The sequence below is a fragment of the Oryx dammah genome, unplaced genomic scaffold (assembly GCF_014754425.2).
Source record: "Oryx dammah isolate SB20612 unplaced genomic scaffold, SCBI_Odam_1.1 HiC_scaffold_23, whole genome shotgun sequence".
NCBI classification, from domain to species: domain Eukaryota; kingdom Metazoa; phylum Chordata; class Mammalia; order Artiodactyla; family Bovidae; genus Oryx; species Oryx dammah.
In genome coordinates this window covers 57,010,700-57,037,341 of record NW_024070207.1, presented here as the reverse complement: position 1 = coordinate 57,037,341, position 26,642 = coordinate 57,010,700, and the positions used below count along the sequence as shown (strand labels likewise).

The window sequence follows — 26,642 nt, the reverse complement described above, 5'->3', positions numbered from 1 at the left end:
AAAAATTTTTTTTAAGATAGGTGGCAGAGGAATAGGACAGGGAGACCAATTTCTCCCCCATAAATTCGTCAAAAGAACATTTGAACACTGAGTAAATTTCACAAAACAACTTCTGAATGCTGGCAGAGGACATCAGGCACCCAGAAAAGCAGCCCATTGTCTCCGAAAGGAGGTAGGAAAAAAATATAAAAGATACAAAGAGAGACAAAAGAGGTAGGAATGGAGATCTGTCCTGGGAAGGGAGTCTTAAAAAAGAGAGGAGTTTTCAAACACCAGGAAACACTCTCCCTGGCGAGTCTGTGGTAAGCCTTGGAAACACAGAGGGCAACATAACCGGGAGGAAAAATAAATAAATAATTAAAACCCGCAGATTTACATGCCCAACGGTAACTCCCTGTGGAGAAGCAGCGCAGAGGCCTGCATCCGCCACTAGCAAGCAGGGGCTGGGCAGGGAGGCATGGGCTGCATTGCTTAGACTAAGGACCGGCCCTGAATGCCTCAAGGGAAATCTGAGGGAACTAACTTGAGATAGAAAACCAGATTGTGGGATAGCTACCTGGTGAAAAGCCCTAACCTAAGACACCACAAGGCCCGCTCACAGAACAAAGGACTGAGCAGAGCTAGCTGGCTGCAGACTGGCCCATCCCCCTCCAGAGACAGGCAGGCGAGGGCAGCCAGAGCCGGAAGGGGGCAATTGTGGCCCCAGAGAGGCATTATCTACCAAACTGCAAGCAGGCTTGTTGCTAACCAAGACTTCTTGGGATTCTGGACAGTCAACATCCGCCTGAGAAGGTGCGCCAGTTGTACACTGAGAAAACTGAGCGGCAGGGATGGGGCAAGTGATGAGTCACAGAGACCGCGCTCGCCAAACACCTGGTCACCTGAGCTGCTCGGACCTGGGAAGGGCACAAAATGCAGGCACAAAACACAGGCCCAACCAAGTCTGCACCTCTGAGGAATACCCGAGTACCTGAGCCTGAGCGGCTTAGACCTGGAAAGTGCATACAACCCAGGGCCAGCCTCAGACAGTTCCCAGCAGAGCAACCTAGAGCCTAAGCAGTGTAGACAGGGAAAGCATACACACCGTGAGCGGGGTCAAACCCAGTGTGGCTGAGACACTGTGAGCACATGCCAGAGTTATTTGTTTGAAGTGTTCCTCCCTCCCCACAGCATGACTGAACAAGTGAGCCCAAAGAAGTGTCCACCACCACCACCTTGTGTCAGGGAAGAAATTAGACACTGAAGAGGCTGGCAAACAGAAGAAGCTAAAAAGAGGGAACCGCCTTGGAAGTGACAGATGCAATAGATTAAAACCCTGTAGTTAGTATCGACTACATAGGAAGGGGCCTATAGATCTTGAGAAGTATAAGCCGGATCAGGGAACTACCTGAAAATGAACTGACACCACACTGTCCACAACAACACCAAAGAAAGTCCTAGATATATCTTGACTGTTATCACTCTTTAATTTTTTTTAATTTTTAAGTCCTCTATTACTCCTTTAATTTTCATTTTTATAACCTACTTTTACTTTGCAAAAAAAAGACCTTACTTTTTAAAGCAAACTTCATATATATATATAATTTTTGTGACTTTGTTTTTTATTTTTCTTTAATATTGTATTTTTGAAAATCCAACCTCTAGATTTTTAATGTTTCTTTTTGTTATTTGTTTTATATTTTGTACCTTTAAGAACCCAATCTTTAGTACCCATTTTTACTTGGGAGCAAGATTACTGGCTTGACTGCTCTCTCCCGCTTTGGGCTCTCCTTTTTCTCCAGCAGGTCGCCTCTATCTCCTCCCTCTCCCTTCTCTTCTCTACCCAACTCTGTGAATCTCTTTGTGTGTTCCGGATGGTGGAGACCACTTAGGGAACTGATAACTGACTGGATCTGTCTCTCTCCTTTTGATTCCCCTATTTATACTCCTGGCCACCTCTGTCCCCTTCCTCCCTCCCTCTTCTCTTCTCAGTATAATTCCGTGAACATTTCTGAGTGGTCCAGACTGTGGAGCACACATAAGGAAGTGATTACTGGCTAGTTTGCTCTCTCCTCTCTTGATTCCCCCTCGTCTCATCCTGGTCACCTCTATCTCCCTCCTCCCATTCTCTTCTCCATGTAATTCTGTCAACCTCTCTGGGTGTCCCTCACTGTGGAGAAACTTTTCATCTTTAACCTAGATGTTTTATCAATGGTGCTGTATAGATAGACGAGTCTTGAAGCTACTGTAAAAAATAATACTGAAAACCAGAAGCAGGAGGTTTAAGTCCAACTCTTGAAAACACAAGAGAACTCCTGACTCCAGGGAATAATTGATAGGAACTCATCAAACGCATCCATACCTATACTGAAACCAAGTACCACCCAAAGGCCAACAAGTTCCAGAGCAAGACATACCATGCAAATTCTCCATCAACACAGGAAAATAGCCCTGAGCTTCAATATACAGTCTGCCCAAAGTCATTCCAAACCCACTGACATCTCATAACTCATTACTAGAAACTTCATTGCACTCCAGAGAGAAGAAATCCAGCTCCACCCACCAGAACACTGACACAAGCTTCCCTAACCAGGAAACCTTGACAAGGCACCTGTCCAAACTCACCCACAGAGAGGAAACTCCACAATAAAGATAACTCCACAAACTGCCAGAATACGGAAACGCCACCCCAAACACAGCAATATAAACAAGATGAAAAGGCAGAGGAACACCCAGCAGGTAAAGGAACAGGATAAATGCCCATCAAACCAAACAAAAGAGGAAGAGATAGGTAATCAACCTGATAAAGAATTCCGAATAATGATAGTGAAAATGATCCAAAATCTTGAAAACAAAATGGAGTTACAGATAACTAGCCTGGAGACAAAGACTGAGAAGATGCAAGAAAGGTTTAACAAGGACCTAGAAGAAATAAAAAGAGTCAATATGTAATGAATAATGCAATAAATGAGATCAAAAACACCTGGAGGGAACCAACAGTAGAATAACAGAGTCAGAAGATAGGATAAGCAAGGTAGAAGACAGAATGGTAGAAATAAATGAAAGAGAAAGGAAAAAGGAAAAACAAATTAAAAGAAATGAGAACAGTCTGAGGCCTCTGGGACAAAGTTAAATGCACCAACATTTGAATCACAGGAATCCCAAAAGAAGAAGACAAAAAGAAAGACCATGAGAAAATACTTGGAGATAATAGTTGAAAACTTCCCTAAAATGGGGAAGGAAATAATCACCCAAGTCCAAGAAACCCAGAGAGTCCCAAACAGGATAAACCCAAGGGGAAACACTCCAAGATACATATTAATCAAATTAACAATGATCAAACAGAAAACACAAATATTAAAAACAGCAAGGGAAAAACAACAAATAACACACTTTAAATGATACAATAGACCAGTTAGACCTAATTGATATTATAGGACATTTCACCCCCAAACAATAAATTTCACCTTTTTCTCAAGCACAAACGGAACCTTCTCCAGGATAGACCACATCCTGGGCCATAAATCTGGCTTTGGTAAATTCAAAAAAATTGAAATCATTCCAAGCATCTTTTCTGACCACAAGGCAGTGAGATTAGATCTCAATTACAGGAGAAAAACTATTAAAAATTCCAACATGTGGAGGGTGAACAACACGCTGCTAAATAACCAACAATCACAGAAGAAATCAAAAGAGAAATCAAAATATGCATAGAAATGAATGAGAATGAAAACACAACAACCCAAAACCTGTGGGACACTGTAAAAGCAGTGCTAAGGGGAAGGTTCATAGCAATACAGGCATACTCAAGAAACAAGAAAAAAGTCGAATAAAGAACTTAACTCTACACCTAAAGCAACTAGAAAAGGAAGAAATGAAGAACCCCTCGGTTAGCAGAAGAAAAGAAATCTTAAAAATTAGAGCAGAAATAAATGCAAAAGAAACAAAAGAGACCATAGCAAAAATCAATAAAGCCAAAAGCTGGTTCTTTGAAAGGATAAATAAAACTGACAAACGATTATTAAACTCATCAAGAAACAAAGGGAGAAAAATCAAATCAATAAAATTAGAAATGAAAATGGAGATCACAACAGACAACACAGAAATAAAAAAGATCATAAGAGACTACTATCAGCAACTATATGCAAATAAAATGGACAACTTGGAAGAAATGGACAAATTCTTAGAAAAGTACAACTTTCCAAAACTGAACCAGGAAGAAATAGAAAAACTTAACAGACACATCACAAGCACAGAAATTGAGGCTGTAATCAGAAATCTTCCAGCAAACAAAAGCCCAGGTCCAGACAGCTTCAAAGCCGAATTCTACCAAAAACTTAGAGAAGAGCTAACACCTATCCTATTTAAACTCTTGCAGAAAATTACAGAGGAAGATAAACTTCCAAACTCATTCTATGAGGCCACCATCACCCTAATACCAAAACCTAACAAAAATGCCACAAAAAAAGAAAACTACAGGCCAATATCACTGATGAACATAGATACAAAAACCCTTAACAAAAGTCTAGCAATCAGAATCCAACAACACATTAAAAAGATCATACATCATGACCAAGTGGGCTTTATCCCGGGGTGAAAGGATTCTTCAATATCTGCAAATCAATCGATGTAATACACCACACTAACAAATTGAAAAATAAAAGCCATGTGATTATCTCAATAGATGCAGAGAAAGCCTTTGACAAAATTCAGCATCCATTTATGATAAAAACCTTCCAGAATGCAGGAATAGAAGGAACATTCCTCAACATAATAAAAGCTATCTATGACAAACCCACAGCAAACATTATCCTCAATGGTGAAAAAATGAAAGCATTTCCCCTAAAGTCAGGAACAAGACAACGGTGCCCACTCTCACCACTACTATTCAACATAGTTTTGGAAGTTTTGGCCACAGCAATCAGAGCAGAAAAAGAAACAAAAGGAATCCAAATTGGAAAAGAAGAAGTAAAACTCACTGTTTGCAGATGACATGATCCTCTACATAGAAAACCCTAAAGACTCCACCAGAAAATTACTAGAGCTAATCAATGAATATAGTAAAGTTTCAGGATATAAAATCAACACACAGAAATCCCTTGCATTCCTATACACTAATAATGAAAAAACAGAAAGAGAAATTAAGGAAACAATTCCATTCACCACTGCAATGAAAAGAATAAAATACTTAGGAATATATTTACCTAAAGAAACTAAAGACCTATATATAGAAAACTATAAAACACTGGTGAAAGAAATCAAAGAGGACACTAATAGATGGAGAAATATACCTTGTTCATGGATCAGAAAAATCAATATAGTGAAAATGAGTATACTACCCAAAGCAATCTATAGATTCAATGCAATCCCTATCAAGCTACCAACGGTATTTTTCACAGAGCTAGAACAAATAATTTCACAATTTCTATGGAAATACAAAAAAACCTCAAATAGCCAAAGAAATCTTGAGAAAGAAGAATGGAACTGGAGGAATCAACCTGCCTGACTTCAGGCTCTACTACAAAGCCACAGTCATCATCAAGACAGTATGGTACTGGCACAAAGACAGAATTATAGAACAACAGAACAAAATAGAAAGCCAAGATAAATCCACACACCTATGGACACCTTATCTTTGACAAAGGAGGCAAGAATATGCAATGGAGAAAAGACAATCTCTTTAACAAGTGGTGCTGGGAAAACTGGTCAACCACTTGTAAAAGAATGAAACTAGAACACTTACTAACACCATACACAAAAATAAACTCAAAATGGATTAAAGACCTAAACTAAGACCAGAAACTATAAAACTCCTAGAGGAGAACATAGGCAAAACACTCTCCGACATAAACCACAGCAGGATCCTCTATGACCCACCTCCCAGAATATTGGAAATAAAAGCAAAAATAAACAAATTGGACCTAATTAAAGTTAAAAGCTTCTGCACAATAAAGGAAACTATAAGCAAGGTGAAAAGACAGCCTTTGGAATGGGAGAAAATAATGGCAAATGAAGCAACTGACAAAGAATTAATCTAAAAAATATACAAGCAACTCCTACAGCTCAATTCCAGAAAAATAAACCACCCAGTAAAAAAATGGGCCAAAGAACTAAACAGACATTTCTCCAAAGACATACAGATGGCTAACAAACACATGAAAAGAGGCTCAATATCACTCATTATCAGAGAAATGCAAATCAAAACCACAATGAGGTACCATTTCACGCCAGTCAGAATGGCTACTATCCAAAAGTCTACAAGCAATAAATGTTGGAGAGGGTGTGGAGAAAAGGGAACCCGCTTACACTGTTGGTGCGAATGCAAACTAGTACAGCCACTTTGGAGAACAGTGTGGAGATTCCTTAAAAAACTGGAAACAGAACTGCCATACGATGCAGCAATCCCACTGCTGGGCATACACAGTGAGGAAACCAGAATGGAAAGAGTCATGTGTACCCCAATGTTCATCACAGCACTGTTTATAACAGCCAGGCCATGGAAGCAACCTAGATGTCCATCAGCAGATGAATGGATAAGAAAGCCGTGGTACATATACACAATTGAGTATTACTCAGCCATTAAAAAGAATACATTTGAATCAGTTCTAATGAGGTGGATGAAACTGGAGCCTATTATACAGAGTGAAGTAAGCCAGAAAGAAAAACACCTATACAGTATACTAAAGCATATATATGGAATTTAGAAAGATGGTAACCATAACCCTATATGCGAGACAGCAAAAGAGACACAGATGTATAGAACAGTCTTTTGGACTCTGTGGAAGAGGGAGAGGGTGGGATGATTTGGGCGAATGGCTTTGAAACATCTATAATATCATATGTGGAATGAATCACCACTCCAGGTTCGATGCATGATACAGGATGCTCAGGGGTGGTGCACTGGGATGACCCAGAGGGATGGAGTGGGGAGGAAGATGAGAGGGGTGTTCAAGATGGGGAACACATGTACGCTTGTGGTGGATTCATGTTGTTGTATAGCAAAACCAATACAATATTGTAAAGTAATCAGCCTCCAATTAAAATAAATAAATTTATATTAAAAAAAGAAAAACACCAATACAGTATACTAATGCATATATACGGAATTTAGAAAGATGGTAACCATAACCTGGTATGCGAGACAGCCTAATAAATACAGATGTATAGAACAGTCTTTCGGACTCTGTGGGAGAGGGGGAGGGTGGGATGATATGGGAGAATGGCATTGAAACATGTATATTATCATATATGAAATGAATCGCCAGTCCAGGTTTGATGCATGATACAGGATGCTTGGGGCTGGTGCACTTGGATGACCCAGAGGGATGGGATGGGGAAGGAGGTGGAAGGGGGGTTCAGGATGGGGAACAAGTATACACCCATGGTGGATTCATGTCGATGTATGGCAAAACCAATACAATATTGTAAAGTAATTAGCCTCCAATTTAAAAATAAATAAATAAATAAATAAATAAATAACATATAAAAAAAAGAAGCAACAGTTAGAAAAGGACATGGAACAATGGATCAGTTCCAAATTGAGAAAGGAGTATGTCAAGGCTGTATATTGTTACCTTGCTTATGTAACTTATATGCAGAGTATATCATGAGAAATGCCAAGCTGGATGAAACACAAGCTGGAATCAAGATTGCTAGGAGAAATATCAATAATCTCAGATACGCAGATGATACCACCTTTACGGTGGAAAGTGAAGAGGAACTAAAGAGCCTCTTGATGAAAGTGAAAAGAAGAGAGTGAAAAAGTTGGCTTAAAACTCAATATTCAAAAAACTAAGATCATGGCATCTGGTCCCATCACTTCATGGCAAATAGATGGGGAAACAATGGAAATAGTGAGACTTTATTTTCTTGGGCTCCAAAATCACTGAAGCCACGAAATTAAAAGACACTTGCTCCTTGGAAGAAAAGCTATGACAAACCTAGGTAGCATATTAAAAAGCAGAGACATCACTTTGCTAACAAAGGTTGGTATGGTCAAAACTATGTTTTTTCTAGTAGCCATGTGTGGATGTGAGACTTGGACCATAAAGAAAGCTGACTGCTGAAGAATTGATGCTTTTGAACTGTGGTGTTGGAGAAGACTCCTGAGAGTACCTTGGACTAGAAGAAGATCAAACCAATCAATCCTAAAGGAAATCAACCCTGAATATTCCTTGGAAGGACTGATGCTGAAGCTCATGCTGAAGCTCCAATACTTTGGCCACCTGATGTGAAGAACTGACTCATCAGAAAAGACCCTGATACTGGGAAAGATTGAAGGCAGGAGAAGGGGATGACAGAGGCTGAGATAGTTGGATGGCGTCACCAACTCGATCGACATGAGTTTGAGCAAACTCTGAGAGATAGTGGGGGACAGAGAAGCCTGGCATGCTGCAGTCAATGGAGTCACAAAGAGTCCGACATGACTGAGTAACTGAACTGAACTGGGGGATGGATACATGGGAGTGTATCATACCATCTCCTACTTTTGTAAATGTGTGAATTTTTCAATAATACAGTTGTATTTTAAATCTTTTTAAGGGATTTGGGGTGGGGAAATTAAGAGAGTTAAAGATAGTTTATTTAGATTTTTTAAAGATAATTACTTTAAAAAAATTTATTTTAATTGGAGGCTAGTTACTTTACAATAGTGTATTGGTTTCTAATATAACCTTTAAAGCCATAAACACAGTTCCTCATGTGAAATATAAAAGATAGTGCATCATTCAAGTAAGAAAAATATGTACAGAAACTATAGTAAAATACTAGATAGTGAAGTAGGGATCAAATAAACATGGAGATAAAGTGATATGTATAGGCTCTGAGAACCAGTCAGGCTAGTACAGGAGGTATAATTCATTACAGGGGTGTGTTGACAGGTATGTATGTGTTCTCCACATTTGGGGGAGAGAAGGAGTCATTTTCAAAATCGCATGAAGATTTCACACATTTACATATTCAGTCAGTTCAGTTCAGTTCAGTTCAGTTCATTTGCTCAGTCATGCCCGACTCTGCAACCCCATGAACTGCAGCATGCCAGGCTTCCCTGTCTATCACCAACTCCCAGAGTTCACTCAAACTCATGTCCATAGAGTCAGTGATGCCATTGAGCCATCTCATCCTCTGTTGTCCCCTTCTTCTCCTGCCCCCAATCCCTCCCAGCATCAGAGTCTTATCCAATGAGTCAACTCTTTGCATCAGGTGGCCAAAGTACTGAAACTTTAGCATCAGTCCTTCCAAGAACACCCAGGACTGATCTCCTTTAGGATGGACTGGTTGGATCTCCTTGAAGTCCAAGGGACTCTCAAGAGTCTTCTCCAACACCACAGTTCAAAAGCATCAATTATTCAGCGCTCAGCTTTCTTCACAGTTCAAATTTCACATCCATACATGACCACTAGAAAAATCATAGCCTTCACTAGATAGACCTTTGTTGGCAAAGTAATGTCTCTGCTTTTGAATATACTATCTAGGTTGGTCATAACTTTCCTTCCAAGGAGTAAGCGTCTTTTAATTTCATGGCTGCAATCACCATCTACAGTGATTCTGGAGCCCTAATAAACAAAGTCTGACACTGTTTCCACATCTATTTCCCATGAAGTGATGGGACCAGATGCCAAGATCTTCGTTTTCTGAATGTTGAGCTTTAAGCCAACTTTTTCACTCTCCTCTTTCACTTTCATCAAGAGGCTTTTTAGTTCCTCTTCACTTTCTGCCATAAGGGTGGTGTCATCTGCATATCTCATGTTATTGATATTTCTCCTGGCAATCTTGATTCCAGCTTGTGTTTCTTCCAGCCCAGTGTTTCTCATGATGTACTCTGCGTATAAGTTAAATATGCAAGGTGACAATATACAGCCATGTATACTGTGGTCCACTGGAGAAAGGAATGGCAAAACACTTCAGTATTCTTGCCTTGAGAACCTCATGAACAGTATGAAAAGGAAAAATGATAGGATACTGAAAGAGGAACTCCCCAGGTCAGTAGGTGCCCAATATGCTACTGCAGATCAGTGGAGAAATAACTCCAGAAAGAATGAAGGGATGGACCCAAAGCAAAAACAATACCCAGTTGTGGATGTGACTGGTGATAGAAGCAAGATCCGATGCTGTAAAGAGCAATATTGCATAGGAACCTGGAATGTTAGGTCCATGAATCAAGGCAAATTGGAAGTGGTCAAACAGGAGATGGCAAGAGTGAACATTGACATTCTAGGAATCAGCAAACTAAAATGGACTGGAATGGGTGAATTTAACTCAGATGACAATTATATCTACTACTGTGGGCAGGAATCCCTTAGAAGAAATGGAGTAGCCATCATGGTCAACAAAAGAGTCCGAAATGCAGTACTTGGATGCAATCTCAAAAATGACAGAATGATCTCTGTTCGTTTCCAAGGCAAACCATTCAATATCACTGTAATCCAAGTCTATGCCCCAACCAGTAATGCTGAAGAAGCTGACGTTGAATGGTTCTATGAAGACCTACAAGACCTTCTAGAACTAACACCCGAAAAAGATGTCCTTTTCATTATAGGGGACTGGAATGCAAAAGTAGCAAGTCAAGAAACACCTGGAGTAACAGGTTAATTTGGCCTTGGAATATGGAATGAAGCAGGGCAAAGGCTACTAGAGTTTTGCCAAGAGAACACACTGGTCATAGCAAACACCCTCTTCCAACAACACAAGAGAAGACTCTACACATGGACATCACCAAATGGTCAACACCAAAATCAGATTGATTATATTCTTTGCAGCCAAAGATGGAGAAACTCTCAGAAAAAACAAGACTGGGAGCCGACTGTGGCTCAGATTTACATATTACATTTCCTCAAAGTAAAGATCAGATCAATGTACTGAATACAAGATTCCACACTACTTGAGGAAGACATTTGGGTTGAGATAAACCATTAGTCATAATGATTTCCTTATCCAGTCATGAAAATATTTAACAGGAAAGATGTGACACAGAAAAAATATTTAACACCTATTATATGCTGGAACCAACAATGTAGTGGATACTCATTCCAACTGATTTTCAAAACAAACCTCCCAGTTAGCCAGACACCCTTCACCAAGAGCCGTGGTGGCTTCCTGTTCAACACTGTTTGGGAAGAACCAACATGGTGGCTGAATCCCAAAATCCTCATGACATCAAGAAATTAAACCATAATGACTCAGAGAGCAAGAGGCAGAATGCAACAGAATGTGTGCTGCACCTTTGAAAAAAAGGGTGCATCAGTCCCTACTGGAACCATGCCAACTGACCACTGACAACATACTTCTGCTTACATCATTTCACCAAGACTCATCACCTGAATAAGAGGGGAGATCCATCAACAAACTCGGTGACCATGACACCAATCTGCTCAAGATGGTGTCTCTCAGTCTGGCATTTCAGTCTCTCTTTGACGAGCACACCTTGGAACACAGTGACAATGAGAGCCAGCCTCAGGGAGGGTGACTTCCCTGGCCACCAAGGCGAGACGTGAATGTCTTTAGCTTTATCTTTACCTTTTCTATAAGGTAATGATCTTTACCTTTCCAATAAGTTGCAGCAAAAGATCCACTTAAGTGCTTTTGTTTCCACTCTTCCTTCCAATAAAATAAGTTGGCTTAAGCTCCACATTCAGAAAACTTAACATCATGGCATCTGGTCCCATAACTTCATGGCAAAGAGTTTTAGCCTCTGTTTACTTTCATGCAAAAGAACACATTTGGATGGAGATGCAGCAGGAGAGAAGGAGAGAGAGAGTGTGCACAGAACCCCCCGGGAATCAACAGATTTCCAGAAAAAGGCCAAAGGGGGCTCCAGGAGGGCATGCCAATGGACCAAGCTGAGATGGCTAGGTTTGCATCACCTCGATGGTGATAGCTTGGCTAAAAGCACTTCAGCTTAGCTGGGGAGAAGTTGGAAAGAACACATTAGGTGGCATGAAGGATGAGGCTGATGGAATTGTTGACAACTAGAAATGGAGTAGCCATTATGGTCAACAAAAGAGTCTGAAATGCAGTACTTGGATACAATCTCAAAAATGACAGAATGATCTCTGTTCATCTCCAAGGCAAACCATTCAATATCACAGTTATCCAAGTCTATGCCCCAACCAGTAATGCTAAAGAAGCTGACGTTGAATGGTTTTATGAAGACCTACAAGACCTTTTAGAACTAACACCCAAAAAAGATGTCCTTTTCATTATAGGGGACTGGAATGCAAAAGTAGGAAGTCAAGAAACACCTGGAGTAACAGGTTAATTTGGCCTTGGAATATGGAATGAAGCAGGGCAAAGACTAATAGAGTTTTGCCAAGAAAATGCAATGTCATAGCAAACACCCTCTTCCAACAACACAAGAGAAGACTCTACACATGGACATCACCAGATGGTCAACACTGAAATCAGATTGATTATATTCTTTGCAGCCAAAGATGGAGAAGCTCTATACGGTCAACAAAAACAAGACCAGGAGCTGACTGTGGCTCAGATCATGAACTCCTTATTGCCAAATTCAGACTTAAATTGAAGGAAGTAGGGAAAACCACTAGACCATTCAGGTATGACCTAAATCAAATCCCTTATGATTATACAGTGGAAGTGAGAAATAGATTTAAGGGCCTGGATCTGATAGATAGAATGCCTGATGAACTATGGAATAAAGTTTGTAACATTGTACAGGAGACAGGGATCAAGACCATCCCCATGGAAAAGAAATGCAAAAAGCAAAATGGCTGTCTGGGGAGGCCTTACAAATAGCTGTGAAAAGGAGAGGCAAAAAGCAAAGGAGAAAAGGAAAGTTGTAAGCATCTGAATGCAGAGTTCCAGAGAATAGCAAGAAGAGATAAGAAAGCCTTCTTCAGCGATCAATGCAAAGAAATAGAGGAAAACAACAGAATGGGAAAGACTCTTCAAGAAAAGTAGAGATGTCAAGGGAACATTTCATGCAAAGATGGGCATGATAAAGGACAGAAATGGTCTGGACTTAACAGAAGCAGAAGATATTAAGAAGAGGTGGCAAGAATACACAGAAGAACTGTACAAAAAAGATCTTCACAACCCAGATAATCACGATGGTGTGATCACTCAGCTAGAGCCAGACATCCTGGAATGTGAAGTCAAGTGGGCCTTGGAAAGCATCGCTACGAACAAAGCTAGTGGAGGTGATGGAATTCCAGTTGAGCTATTTCAAATCCTGAAAGATGATGCTGTGAAAGTGCTGAACTCAATATGCCAGCAAATTTGGAAGACTCAGCAGTGGCCACAGGACTGGAAAAGGTCAGTTTTCATTCCAATCCCAAAGAAAGGCAATGCCAAAGAATGCTTAAACTACCGCACAATTGCACTCATCTCACACGCTAGTAAAGTAATGCTCAAAATTCTCCAAGCCAGGCTTCAGCAATACGTGAACCATGAACTTCCTGATGTTTAAGCTGTTTTTAGAAAAGGCAGAGGAACCAGACATCAAATTGCCAACATCCGCTGGATCATGGAGAAAGCAAGAGAGTTCCAGAAAAACATCTATTTCTGCTTTATTGACTATGCCAAAGCCTTTGACTGTGTGGATCACAATAAACTGTGGAAAATTCTGAAAGAGATGGGAATACCAGACCACCTGACCTGCCTCTTGAGAAATCTGTATGTAGGTCAGGAAGCAACAGTTAGAACTGGACATGGACCACCAGATTGGTTCCAAATAGGAAAAGGAGTCCGTCAAGGCTGTATATTGTCACCCTGCTTATTTAACTTCTATGCAGACTACATCATGAAAAACGCTGGACTGGAAGAAACACAAGCTGGAATCAAGATTGCTGGGAGAAATATCAATAACCTCAGATATGCAGATGACACCACCCTTATGGCAGAAAGTGAAGAGGAACTAAAACGCCTCTTGATGAAAGTGAAAGTGGAGAGTGAAAATGTTGGCCTAAAGCTCAACATTCAGAAAACGAAGATCATGGCATCTGGTCCCATCACTTCATGGAAAATGGATGGGGAAACAGTGGAAATAGTGTCAGACTTTATTTTTGGGGGCTCCAAAATCACTGCAGATGGTGATTGCAGCCATGAAATTAAAAGACGCTTACTCCTTAGAAGAAAAGTTATGACCAACCTACACAGTATATTCAAAAGCAGAGACATTACCAACAAAGGTCCATCTGGTCAAGGCTATGATTTTTCCTGTGGTCATGTATGGATGTGAGAGTTGGACTGTGAAGAAGGCTGAGCACTGAAGAATTGATGCTTTTGAACTGTGGTGTTGGAGAAGACTCTTGAGAGTCCTTTGGACTGCAAGGAGATCCAACCAGTCCATTCTGAAGGAGATCACCCCTGGGATTTCTTTGGAAGGAATGATGCTAAAGCTGAAACTCCAATACTTTGGCCACCTCATGCGAAGAGTTGACTCACTGGAAAAGACTCTGATGCTGGGAGGGATTGGGGGCAGGAGGAGAAGGGGACGACAGAGGATGAGATGGCTGCATGGCATCACTGACTCAATGGACATGAGTCTGAGTGAACTCCGGGAGTTGGTGATGGACAGAGAGGCCTGGCGTGCTGCGGTTCATGGGGTCGCAAAGAGTCAGACATGACTGAGCGACTGAACTGAACTGAGAAGACAAGAGCTCCGCTCTACCCCCTCGGCAGTAGCCAAAGACACCACCTTCTGTACCAAGTGGGTCCCTGAGTGGCTCCAAATGAACACCAGGAGCCTGGTCTCAGGAGGCGAGGCCATCATGTGGGCAGGGGCTTGGCTAGGGCACCAGGAGTCTGAGTTCTTTCAGCATCTACAGGGACCAAGGATATCTCCCAGTCTGCAGACAGGGATGAGCAGGGCAACACTGGGATCGGAGCGGGGGGTTTCCAGATGTGCACTTCCACCCAGGGCCTGACCCCGCTAGGACACTGGAATGGCCTGAGGAATTTGGATGAACAATGCCCTGACATGGAAACACAGAGGAAAGAGGAGCCGGCTGCTGTCAGTACCTGCAGTTTAGCATCATCCAGTACTTACCTTTCCAGGTCCTCATGTTGTCTAAACCGGAAAGGGAAATTCTTCTAGGCACCACAGTGCCTTCCGGCTTCTTGAGGCTACTGGGCCCTCTGCACAGGAACTGCTCCTTGTGCCACCATTCAGAGAGATGGCTCGGCTTAGGAGGGCGAGGAGGGGGTGTGTTAGACATCACGTCTAGTTCTTTTACCCCATAGGGCAAGGAAGCTTGGTTTTGATCTACCTGGATGGCAGAATTTAAGGAAGTTTCCCCCAGTGGTAAAGAAAAGTGGTCCCTGGATGGGCCATTGACATCTTTCATCCAGATCAGGGTGGCCTGGGGCCTCATGGAGGGGGCCTCCTGAGACCCGTTCCTGGGGTGCGAAGGGCAGGCCAGGCTCCCAGAGGGTGGCAGCTGTGGGCAGTCCACAAAGACGTCATCAAAGGAAGCCTGCTCCAGTGAGCGCTCTGAGTTTGACCAACTATCACATCTGGTGGGGAGACTGAGGGAAGAAAAGCACAGACATTTCACTGAAAGGTCACAAGTCCCCACAGCAGCTGTTGGTACTGCTACACCTTTGCCAGAAGTTTGAAGGAGAAAGCCACCCACCCACTGCAAAGCCATGCTGTGGGGGAAAAGAGGCCATGCTGCCATCACACCCCCTACTCTAACGTCGCTTTTTTTTTTTTTAAACTTTTATAGTGACATTCCCTCCACACCCCTCAGTGACAGCAACCCCTTGATGCAGGGGAAAAAAAAAAAGTTTGTTGATTTTTTTCATCATCTAAGTGGAAGATACAAATGAAAATGCAAGGTTAGAAATGAAAGCCACAACACCAAAATGCCTGAGTCATTCTGTTTGGTGTACCACATGCTTCAGCCTTGATAGTGGTTGATAGGGATCTGGCCCCACCCTGGCAGCAGCAGGAAGCGAGGGGAGCAGAGATACAGCCACTAGAAGATGCTACAGCTAAACGGCCTGATTCGCAGCGAGGGCATGACAGTCACAGAGGCTGCAAGAGGAAGCAATGTGGGTTCTGCCAATGGAGGGGAGTGCGCTAGAAGGCCGGGCGCAGAGGCGTACCTGGCGTGGTGCAGTCTTCCCGTCTCGCAGTTGGATAGAATCAGATAATCAGGAAGGAAGAGCAACTCTGACTCACTTCTGGTTTCCTCAGTGGCTACAGTACTAGTGCTCGGGTCATCTCTTGGCAGGGAGCAGACAGCAGGGTTGGTGAGAAGGGAGCTGGAGGGGGAGGGCTGTGCGGAGGAGGGGGCACGACAGCCACTCTCCATGGAATCTGCAGGATAAATCGTTTCCCAGCAGAATGTTTAAGAATGGCTAGAACACAGTTTCTCAGATGGCATCTAAGAGGCCAAACAGAAGATGAAAATCACAGCTGGTGTTTGTACTGATGGAGAAGACCATTTCCCCAAGCTATAAACAATGTCTGGGGAAGAAGGCCAATGTTCCAAGAGTGAAGTGTTGAATCAATTAAGGGCAAAATAAAGCAATCATTTTTGGCCTAAAAATCTGCAGATAGTCTACACACAGCTTCTTCATGGCTCTTAGCCACAACTCTGCATTCATCACTGTTTATTCACTCAACATATATATTCATAACATATTCACATATATATGCATAACAAATATATATACATATACTTACATATGCATTTGGGCACATGTGCAGGCATGCAGATATAGACATATATGTCTACTTGTGTCTATATAGATACCTTCTCTTGCACTTACTATGTGCACGGGACTGTTCTAACTTTGCCAGCCAAGACAAAGACTCTGCCCCCATTGGCATTTACAGCCCACCAGAGGAGAGACAAGTAACACATAAAGAGCAGTGTGAATGATTGACCGCTAACGATGTCTAAGGAAAAGGAATGAAAGAAATAAAGTGTGATGGCTGGTAAAGCCCACATTCAGAAACTCCCAATGAAAAGCCTGCTTTGATTTCCCTTTTGAACCAAGTTGGCAGGAATTTAGGATTCTTGAGTCAGAGTGGCCCAGAACTGCCTGGATTCAAGTGCAGACTCTAGTATGTAGCTGTCACGACCTTGGCCAAGTTACCTGCTTGGTCCAAGTTTTCTTCTCTATAAAGTGGTTATGCTCAGAGTACCTCTGCCACACAGTTGGTCTGGGGATGAGAAGAGCTAATACACAAAAGCATTTAATGGAGTTACTGGCCCGGGTACACATGATGTGCTGCCTACCTATGATTACCAGAGACAGAACCAAACACTCTATGTGAGAAGCCACAATACAGCCCCTTCAGGCTTGGTTCTCAGACAAAGAGGAATCAACCCCTACAGTTCAGTTCAGTTCAGTTCAGTCGCTCAGTCATGTCTGACTCTTTGCAACCCCATGAATTGCAGCATGCCAGGCTTCCCTGTCTATCACCAACTCCCAGAGTTCACTCAAACTCATGTCCATCAAGTCGGTGATGCCATCCAGCCATCTCATCCTCTGTCATCCCCTTCTCTTCCTGCCCCCAATCCCTCCCAGCATCAGAGTCTTTTCCAATGAGTCAACTCTTTGCATCAGGTGGCCAAAGTACTGGAGTTTCAGCTTTAGCATCATTCCTTCCAAAGAACACCCAGGGCTGATCTCCTTTAGAATGGACTGGTTGGATCTCCTTGCAGTCCAAGGGACTCTCAAGAGTCTTCTCCAACACCACAGTTAAAAAGCATCAATTCTTCAGTGCTCAGCCTTCTTCACAGTCCAGCTTTCACATCCATACATAACTACTGGAAAAACCATATCCTTGACTAGATGGACCTTTGTTGGCAAAGTAATGTCTCTGCTTTTGAATATGCTATCTAGGTTAGTCATAACTTTCCTTCCAAGGAGTAAGCATCTTTTAATTTCATGGCTGCAATCATCATCTGCAGTGATTTTGGAGCCCCCCAAAAATAAAGTCTGATGCTGTCTCCACTGTTTCCCCATCTATTCCTCCTCCAAACGAAGGTGAGGGGAGGCTACAGGGAGCAAAAGAGGTCATGGGGGATTTGCCCACCCTTCAACTTCAGGCCAGAGCTTTCTGTTTTGTGCCTGGTGCCTTACTCATTTCTGCTCCCCTTGGCATGTTGGGAAACATGTTACGTATCCTCGTTTTAGCATCACTGCCAAATGAGGAAACAGAAGTCACATACGACATGAAACACAAATATGCATCTAATTGCACTGAAGGTAGGGACTAGGCGTGAAGAACGAGCAGCAAGGCTCTGCTGGGTTGCACAGTGTCTTGACAAATTCAGTGCGACTTTGCAAAGAAACTGTTGCAGCAAGGGCAACAGACTGCCATTATTTCATTTCCTCTTACTCGAGTGCTCTCAAAGTTCAACGGTGTAACTGAGTAGCTTCACCTAGTAAGCTTGCCTGCGTCGTGAAAAGAAAAGGACTTCGTTGGCAGGAAGCACGCACAGCCTCACGTCTGTCTAGAGAGGGATGCAAATCTGACTCTTCCGCGCCACCTAGTGTTAGAATGTGGTTATTTCCATGGAAGAGGATAAAGCACCCAGTTAAGGAGGGAAAGGATGAAGCAACTGTAGGCCATGGGATTTAAGGGTAAGGTTGGCCTGCTAGGCTAAGAGGCTAAAAGAAACCAAGATTCGAAGTCCGTAGTTTGAGGATCAAGGCATGGTGCCAGGGGCTCAACAGCAACATCCACGAAGGGGAGTTAATTGTAACCTTAAGTGCATTATAGCCAGTATATTACATAGAAACAGCAGGGTCATTTTGCTCCCAGTGCCCCAAAATGGTTCAGAGCAAACTTAGAACTCATTTCCGTTGCAGAGACCTTGAGCCACTTGGACATAAGCGGAAACCTTCCCTGTGTATGACAGGCAGCCTACTTCTGTCTTTCTAAAATTTAGCACAGAAAACCTGGAGTTCCTAGAATTTTTTTAAAGACAGCAATATTTTATATTTCTAGAAAAACCAGCAGCAGCAGTGTGGGGAAAATCAGAGCTGTACAGAAGGTCCCCACCCACACTGTGCTTTCAATGCCTGCATGTCCTGATGATGGCAAAGCCATCGGGTGGCTTTGAAGGGACCAAAGTGGCTCGTCACGCTCTGTGGGCAGTGCCCGGGCTTGGCCACCCAGTTCCCCCACCCCCCTGGCGCACTTGGGGCCAACACCTTTGCCTCAGCCGCCCCATCCCCCACCCCGAGTTGGCTCTTACCTGTGCTGTCCTCCAGGTGGCTGAGGTTGCAGACCTGACTGATGCTGTGCACCCACACCTGCATCTCTTCCTCCGTCTTGGCCACCAGATAGAACGTGCGAGACGTGGTCTTGACAATAAACACAAAGTGGTTCTGGAATTCCTTGCGAACGAAGCCCGGGCCCGTATGCTTCCAGACGGCGCACTCGCTGAGGTCGATGGCTCGGATGGGCTTGCTGGCACGCTGGCTGCGGTAGTACTCCAGCACGTCACGGTCGCCACTCAGCCGGCCCCGCCGCAGCACGAACCAGCGCCGGCGCCAGGCCTGCGGGAGAGGCAAGCAGACGTCGGCCTCCATGACAGGAAGCCCCAGAGCCCACTCAGCCTCTTCCACTTTTCCCATCGGCCATTGCGACGGGGGCAGGGGGTAGCCATGGGAGTCACGCCCCCAGGTCGAGTAGAAATATGCACTCATCACAAAGGCATGCAACACAAATTTACGGGCACCCGTGCTTAAAAAAAAATTAGGGACTTCCTTGGTGGTCCAGTGGATAAGACTCTGAGTTCCCAATGTAGGGGACCCAAGTTTGATCCTTACTCTGGGAACTAGATCCCACAAGCCACAACTAAGTGTTCTCACCTCACAACTAAGACACAGCACAGCCAAATAAAAAAAAGAAAACTTTAATAGTGAAGGGTAGGAAGGAAGCTTTCTTACCCCTATATACCTCAATCCAGTGCGACCTAACCTAGTCGTTGAACTTATAGAGGATTGCTCAACAAGAAAGGGAAAATCATACTCATTGGTGAGGAGAGCAGGTTATCATTATCTTAAGTTAATGATTGTCTAAATTGTAGCAATGGATGTGAACTCGAGGGAGGGTGGAAGGATCAGAAAATGTGAAGTAAAAGAAAGTCAGTACTGTGAAGTAGAGAGATGGGTATTGCCAGCAATTCTTTACAGATGTTTTATCATAAAGTGGGAGACACTTCTGCAACCACTTCCTAGGTCAGTATTCCTCCATCAAGGAACTAAGATGCCCTCGGGGACATCTGAAGATAGCCCTGTGCTGCCAGTCAAGAAGGCTGGGGGCATGGAGGGTGCACACTGTCTGGCCTAAAGTGATCCTCTGTGGCCTCTTGAGAAACACCATAATAGGAAGGAACTTCCCTTAGTGCTATAGGAATCTGGGAAACAGCCAAATCTTGAGGTCAGATGATTAGGCAAAGTTGAGTCCAGGCTCAAAAAAGAAAAGAAACCAGAGCTAAAATAGGGCAGGCTGCTCCGCAGGCCACTGCAGTGTCATCTGGGCCTGACACATTGAGAAGGCCACCAGCTTTGGCTTTGACTAGGGTGGCGGGGCGGGAGGAGAGAAGCCCCATGTGGGGTGTTCTCAGCTCCCTCCCTGCCCAGGGGCTGCAAGATCTGAGGCAACAGAGAATTTGATGAGGCGCTGAATGGTGGATATGACCTGCAATCAGGGCTCAGAATGGAAAGCCCCTTTAACGGTGGGCAAGAGGCAGAATCAGAAGGGTGGGGGGCGAGGGTGAGCGGTCACCCCATGTGAGGTTGGGACAGGGAAAAGGAAACAGAACCTGGCAGGTAAGGCCTGGCTAGGGTCTGCCTTTAGGGATGGTGCAAAGAGCTCAGGAGGAAAAGGGGATGACAGAGGATGAGATGGCTGGATGGCATCACTGACTCGATGGATGTGAGTTTGAGTGAACTCCGGGAGTTGGTGATGGACAGGGAGGCCTGGCATGCTGTGATTCACGGGGTTGCAAAGAGTCGGACACGACTGAGTGACTGAACTGAACTTAACTGAACTGAAAGCGCTCAGGAGACATCTGGCCCCTTGGAAGAGGGACGAAGCAATGTAATTAAGTGCTTGTTTTTAAGATGACAGAAATAACAGCATTTGTGTAGGCTTATGGGAGTGACGGAAGAAGAAGCATTAATGATTAGAGAACTTTCTGTCACAAAAACCTGGGACTAGATAGCGTGGAGCCCCTGACCATGAGAGGAAGCTCCAGCGTCACTGTCAGGATGAGAGAATGCCCTGGGGCACCAGGGGTACCCCAAACTTTCCAAAGGCCACTTTGGTAGGGAAATGTGAAGAGGAACTTTGTCATACTTCCCAAAAAATGTTTCTAAAAGAGGAAGTCAAAGTGGAGGCTGAAACAAGTTTCAAGTTAATTGCTCTTTGTTTTGTAGAAACCCATTTCTTAGCCTTGAATAACAGTGTTGGTGGGTTGGGGCTGGGGAACACGATTAGGGCTCACCAAGTAGCTGGGGTGCTGAGAGAGGGGGAAGAGATGAAACGGGAAGATTTCAGTCCCATGAAGGAGCACTTTGCTAGGAGAAGGATACAGACATTCGTTCAGCAATTATCTGTTGACATCCTAACAGGCTGGCCAGTGGGCAGACACGGGGGGAATGGAGGTGAACCAGCCATTGAACAGGCCCTGCCACTCAGTCTCGTGGGCAACAGAGGAAATGGGCACATGGATAAACAGACAATTGCTGTCAGCAAGATCAGCGCTATGATAGGGAGAGCTAAGATGCTATGGGCATACCCAAGAGACCTCCTTCAGGAAGATGCGGTGGCCAAGCTGAAAGTAAAGAAGGGCCAAGGATGTAGCCGCATCCAGCACAGTCTGTGTGCGAAACTTACCAGCACACATTCCCTCGAGTTGTTAAATCTCTGCCCAAGACTTGTGATAATACAAAAGCTGAAATGACGCTTTCTTGGAGCATTTTACTAAGTAGGTGGGACCAGGCTTCTAGAAGTGAAAGACACATGACAAAGACCTTTAAAAAGCAGTCAGCCAGCACTGAAGTGAAGCTCTTCACAGGGACACTGTTCTGCAAGGAACTTATTGAAAGAACTCAGGGGTCAAGGTGAAGACACTCCCACTGGACAAAGATGGAGCAATTCGAGCTTTAATAAATTGTAATAATCACAGTGGCTTGAAATCCATCAAATATATTTAAACCTGAGAGTTCATCGTGATATTAAAAAAGAAAAAGAATGTGTCATCCTCAGAGCAGGTGAGGGAACCACTTCATGATCTTTTTCACAAATGTATGCTGACTAATAAAGGAAAACCAACGATACAATTAGAATCTCACCATTTTGCTTGCCGCAGTGCATTCGCAAGCAGCGGTGTTCGCCCTCAACAGTTGCTAACTTACGAAGAGGAATAAGCAAATGTGAAAGTTCCACCCACGAAGCTAGACTGTGGGAAATTCTGTGGTCAAAGACCCAGGTTCTTCAACAGATAAATGATAAGAAAAAGAAGGGCCAAGAGGATCTATGGAGTAAATGAATCTTAAAAGATAAATCAAAAATTTTCTGTGGGCTTATTTTTTATTGAAGTGTAGTTTATTTCTGGTTTTCTGTTAATTTCAGGTGTATGCCACACAGATTCAGTTACACATCTATATATATATTTTTCATATTTGTTTACATTATAGGTTATTATTAATATAAGATATTGAATATAGTTCCCTATGCTATACAGTAGATCTTTGTTTCTTTTATGTATAGTAGTCCGGATCTGCTTAATCTCAAACTCCTAATTTATCCCTCTCCTGCCCTATCCCCTTTGGTAACCATAAGTTTGTTTTTTATGTCTCTGAGTCTGTTTCTGTTTTGTAAATAAGTTCATTTGTATCATTTGTTTAGATTCCACATATAAGTGAGGTCATATTATATTTGTCTGTCTTTTTCTGACTTCCTTCACTTACTATGATAATCACTAGGTCCATTCATGTTGCCGCAAATTGCATTGTGGCACTCTTTTTTATGCCTGAGTAGTATTCCTTTGCATTATTGTGTCTAGGGGATGCCCTTTTGAGTAATAAAAACATTAAAGAATGCAAAGAGAAGTGTCTACATGTCAGGATAGTAGTCACATATGGGGAACAGAAGAAGGTTGTGGTTCAGATTGGGTACATGATGAGGCTTCAGCAGTGGGTGGCAAAGTTATTTTTCAAGCGGTTGGTGGTTACAAGGGGAGGGTGCGGTCATCTAAGAAAAATTCATAAAGCTATACATTTGCCCTATGTGGTTTGCTATATTTGTGTTTTCTTTGACAATAAAAAGGATTTTAAAACAATTCCTCTGGACAGGGCATGTTCATGGATGTGTTCACTGTGTGCCAGGCATGGGAGTGGCTGCTAGCTCTTCCCGTGGGGAGAGGTTCACATTCACAAGGGCAGGATTGCAAACTCCACAGCAAAATTTTGTCACCTTGAAAGTAACTTGTAAAATGACATGGGATTGTTGGCCCCCAGGGCACCAGGCATCACATCCCCCCACTGTACCCCACTGGGCCCTGAGGGCTCCTCTGGCTCTGGCCATGAAGGATCTATTTCCCATCAGCCTTTCCTGCCACAGCCAGTAAGGTGACTCATTACCACCCTACCAGCATTATCTCCACAACAAAAGCCTGCAACATCCTGTAACATTGTGGAAAAGTGTTTGTGCTCATTTCTCAGATGTGAAGGAGGTGAAACTAAACTCCTCTAGAAAGCTGTGATGGAGATCACAGACCTGTTGATTTGCCTAGAATTGGTTGGGGAATAACTAGATCTAATCCCTCTGATAATGAAAGCTATGTACTGTCTTCAACCATCTTCAATACAACTTGATGATTCTGTTTACCTCCTGGTTGGTTTCCTGATAGAAAGGGACCCCCAGGTTAAACAAAGGTGCAAGTGATTGCAAGGCTGAGGCAGGCATTGTGCAGTGGCAGCCTCGGTTATCCAGGGAAGAAGGACTGAGACTTGAATCTGAATTTCCCTGTTATGGACTGAAGTGTCCCCTGCCTCAAAATTCCAGTGTTGAAGTTCTAGTGCTCAGCACCTCAGAAGGTAAACTTATTTGGAGACAGGGTCTTTACAGAGGTAATCCAGTTAAAATAAGGTCTTTGGTGTATCCCTAATGTAATATGACAGGCACATTTATAACAGGGGACACTTGGAGACACAGACATGCATGGAGGAAAGATGATGTAAAGACTCAGGGCACTGACAGCCTCTCCAATCCCAGGAGAAAGGCCAGAAACACACCCTCCCTCACGGCCATCAGGAGGAACCAACTCTCCCCATGCCTGGATCGTGGACTTCTGGCCTCCATGACTGGGAGATGATACGTTTCTGTGGCTTAAAACTACCCAGTTTGTGCTACTCTTACAGCAGCCCCTGGAACCTAAGACATTCCCCTACTTTTATTCTACATCTGAACCACGTGGGAGAACTTCCACTTCCAGCCACATTGGTGTACTTAGCCCTGAACTTGCCCCCACCCACAAAACCAACTAGAAAACTAGCCCAAATATATGAATCCAGTGACTTCTGACATTGAGCAACAGTCAGCTGCGGTGCGTAGGAGAAGAGAACAATGTGACTGAGTCTCAGATTCTAGCATACTAGCTCACAGCCTATAAGCCTGTTTCTAACTGATGGTATAGGGAAAGGGCTCCCAACAGACTACGGCAATCTGGCCAAGTTGAGAAAGACAGTTCAGCATTCTGGAGGGTTGAGGTAGCTGGGAATCAGTAGGGAAAGGCACCGAAGACAAGGGTATTGGGTAAAAAGCTCCTGAAATCCACATGGGAATTCCTTTATGGGACTGTGGCTGAATACTAACACCCCATGTTAAGTTCAGTCATTCAATTGTGTCCGACTCTTTGTGACCCCATGGACTGCAGCACACCAGGCCTCTCTGTCCTTCACTATCTCCCAGAGCTTGCTCAAACTCATGTCCATTGAATCGGTGATGCCATCCAACTATCTCATCCTCTGTCATCCCCTACTCCTCCCACCTTCAATCTTTCCCAGCATCAGGGTCTTTTCCAATGAGTCAGCTCTTCACAACAGGTAGCCAAAGTATTGGAGTTTCAGCTTCAGCATCAGTTCTTCCAATGAATATTCGGGACTGATTTCCTTTAGGATATACTGGTTTGATCTCCTTACAGTCCAAGGGACTCTCAAGAGTCTTCTCCAACACCACAGCTCAAAAGCATCAATTCTTCGGTGCTCAGCTTTCTTTATGGTCCACCTCTCACATCCATATGTGACTACTGGAGAAACCATAGCTTTGACCAGACGGACCTTTGTAGGCAAAGTAATGTCTCTGCCTTTTAATATGCTATCTAGGTTGGTCATAGCTTTTCTTCCAAGGAGCATGGGTCTTTTAATTTCATGGCTATAGTCACCATCTGCAGTGATTTTGGAGCATAAAAAAATAAAGTCTCTCACTGTTTCCATTGTTTCCCCATCTATTTGTCATGAAATGATGGGACCTGATGCCATGATCTTTGTTTTTTGAGTGTTGAGTTTTAAGCCAGCTTTTTCACTCTCCTCTTTTACTTCCATCAAGAGGCTCTTTAGTTCCTCTTCGCTTTCTGCCATAAGGGTGGTGTCATCTGTGTTTCTGAGGTTATTGATATTTCTCCTGACAATTTTGATTCCAGCTGTGCTTCATCCAGCCCCGGCATTTTTCATGATGTACTCTGCATATAAGTTAAATAAACAGGGTGACAGTATCAGCCTCCTTTCCCAATTTGGAACCAGTCCATTGTTCCACATCTGGTTCTAACTGTTGCTTCTTAACCTGCATATAGATTTCTCAGGAGGCAGGTAAGGTAGTCTGGTATTCCCATCTCCTGAGGAATTTTCCACAGTTTGTTGTGATCCACACAGTCAAAGGCTTTGGCATACTCAATAAAGCAGAAGTAGATGTTTTTCTGGAATTCTCTTACTTTTTCAATGATCCCATGGCTGTTGGCAATTGATCTCTGGTTCCTCTGCCTTTTCTAAATCCAGCTTGAATATCTGGAAGTTCTCAGTTCATGTCCTGTTGAAACCTCGCTTGGAGAACTTTGAGCATTACTTTGCTAGCATGTGAGATGAGTGCAACTTGTACATTCTTTGGCATTGCCTTTCTTTGCGATTGGAATGAAAACTGAGCTTTTCCAATCCTGTGGCCACTGCTGAGTTTTCTAAATTTGCTGGCATACTGAGTGCAGCACTTTCACAGCATCATCTTTTAGGATTTGAAACAACTCAGCTGAAATTACATCACCTCCACTAGCTTTGTTCATAGTGATGCTTCCTATGGCCCAGATGACTTCTCGCTCTAGGATGTCTTGCTCTAGGTGAGTGTGAGTGATCACACCATCATGATTATCTGGGTCGTGAATTTTTTTTGTACAATTCTTCTGTGTATTTTTGCAACCTCTTCTTAATATCTTCTGCTTCTGTTAGGTCCATACTGTTCCTGTCCTTTATTGTGCCAATCTTTGCATGAAATGTTCCCTTGGTATCTCTAATTTTCTTGAAGAGATCTCTAAATTTTCCAGTTCTATTGTTTTCCTCTATTTCTTTGCATTGATCACTGAGGAAGGCTTTTTTTTTATCTCTCCTTGCTATTTTTGGAACTCTGCATTCAGATGGGTATATCTTTCCTTTTCTCCTTTGCCTTTAGCTTCTCTTCT

General features: G+C 43.3%; 1 protein-coding gene across 1 annotated transcript in view; it reads right to left on the bottom strand.

The window, feature by feature from the left end:
* GAB3 (GRB2 associated binding protein 3) overlaps positions 1–26,642 on the bottom strand; it is a 91,835-nt gene that overhangs the window by 42,931 nt on the left and 22,262 nt on the right. Inside the window, exons 2-4 of the mRNA XM_040265614.1 lie at positions 19,161–19,464; positions 16,048–16,261; positions 14,987–15,465 (exon numbers count right to left, since the gene is read on the bottom strand). Of these exons, the coding sequence (XP_040121548.1) occupies positions 14,987–15,465; positions 16,048–16,261; positions 19,161–19,464 (997 nt within the window). The remainder of the gene's footprint in view (positions 1–14,986; positions 15,466–16,047; positions 16,262–19,160; positions 19,465–26,642) is intronic.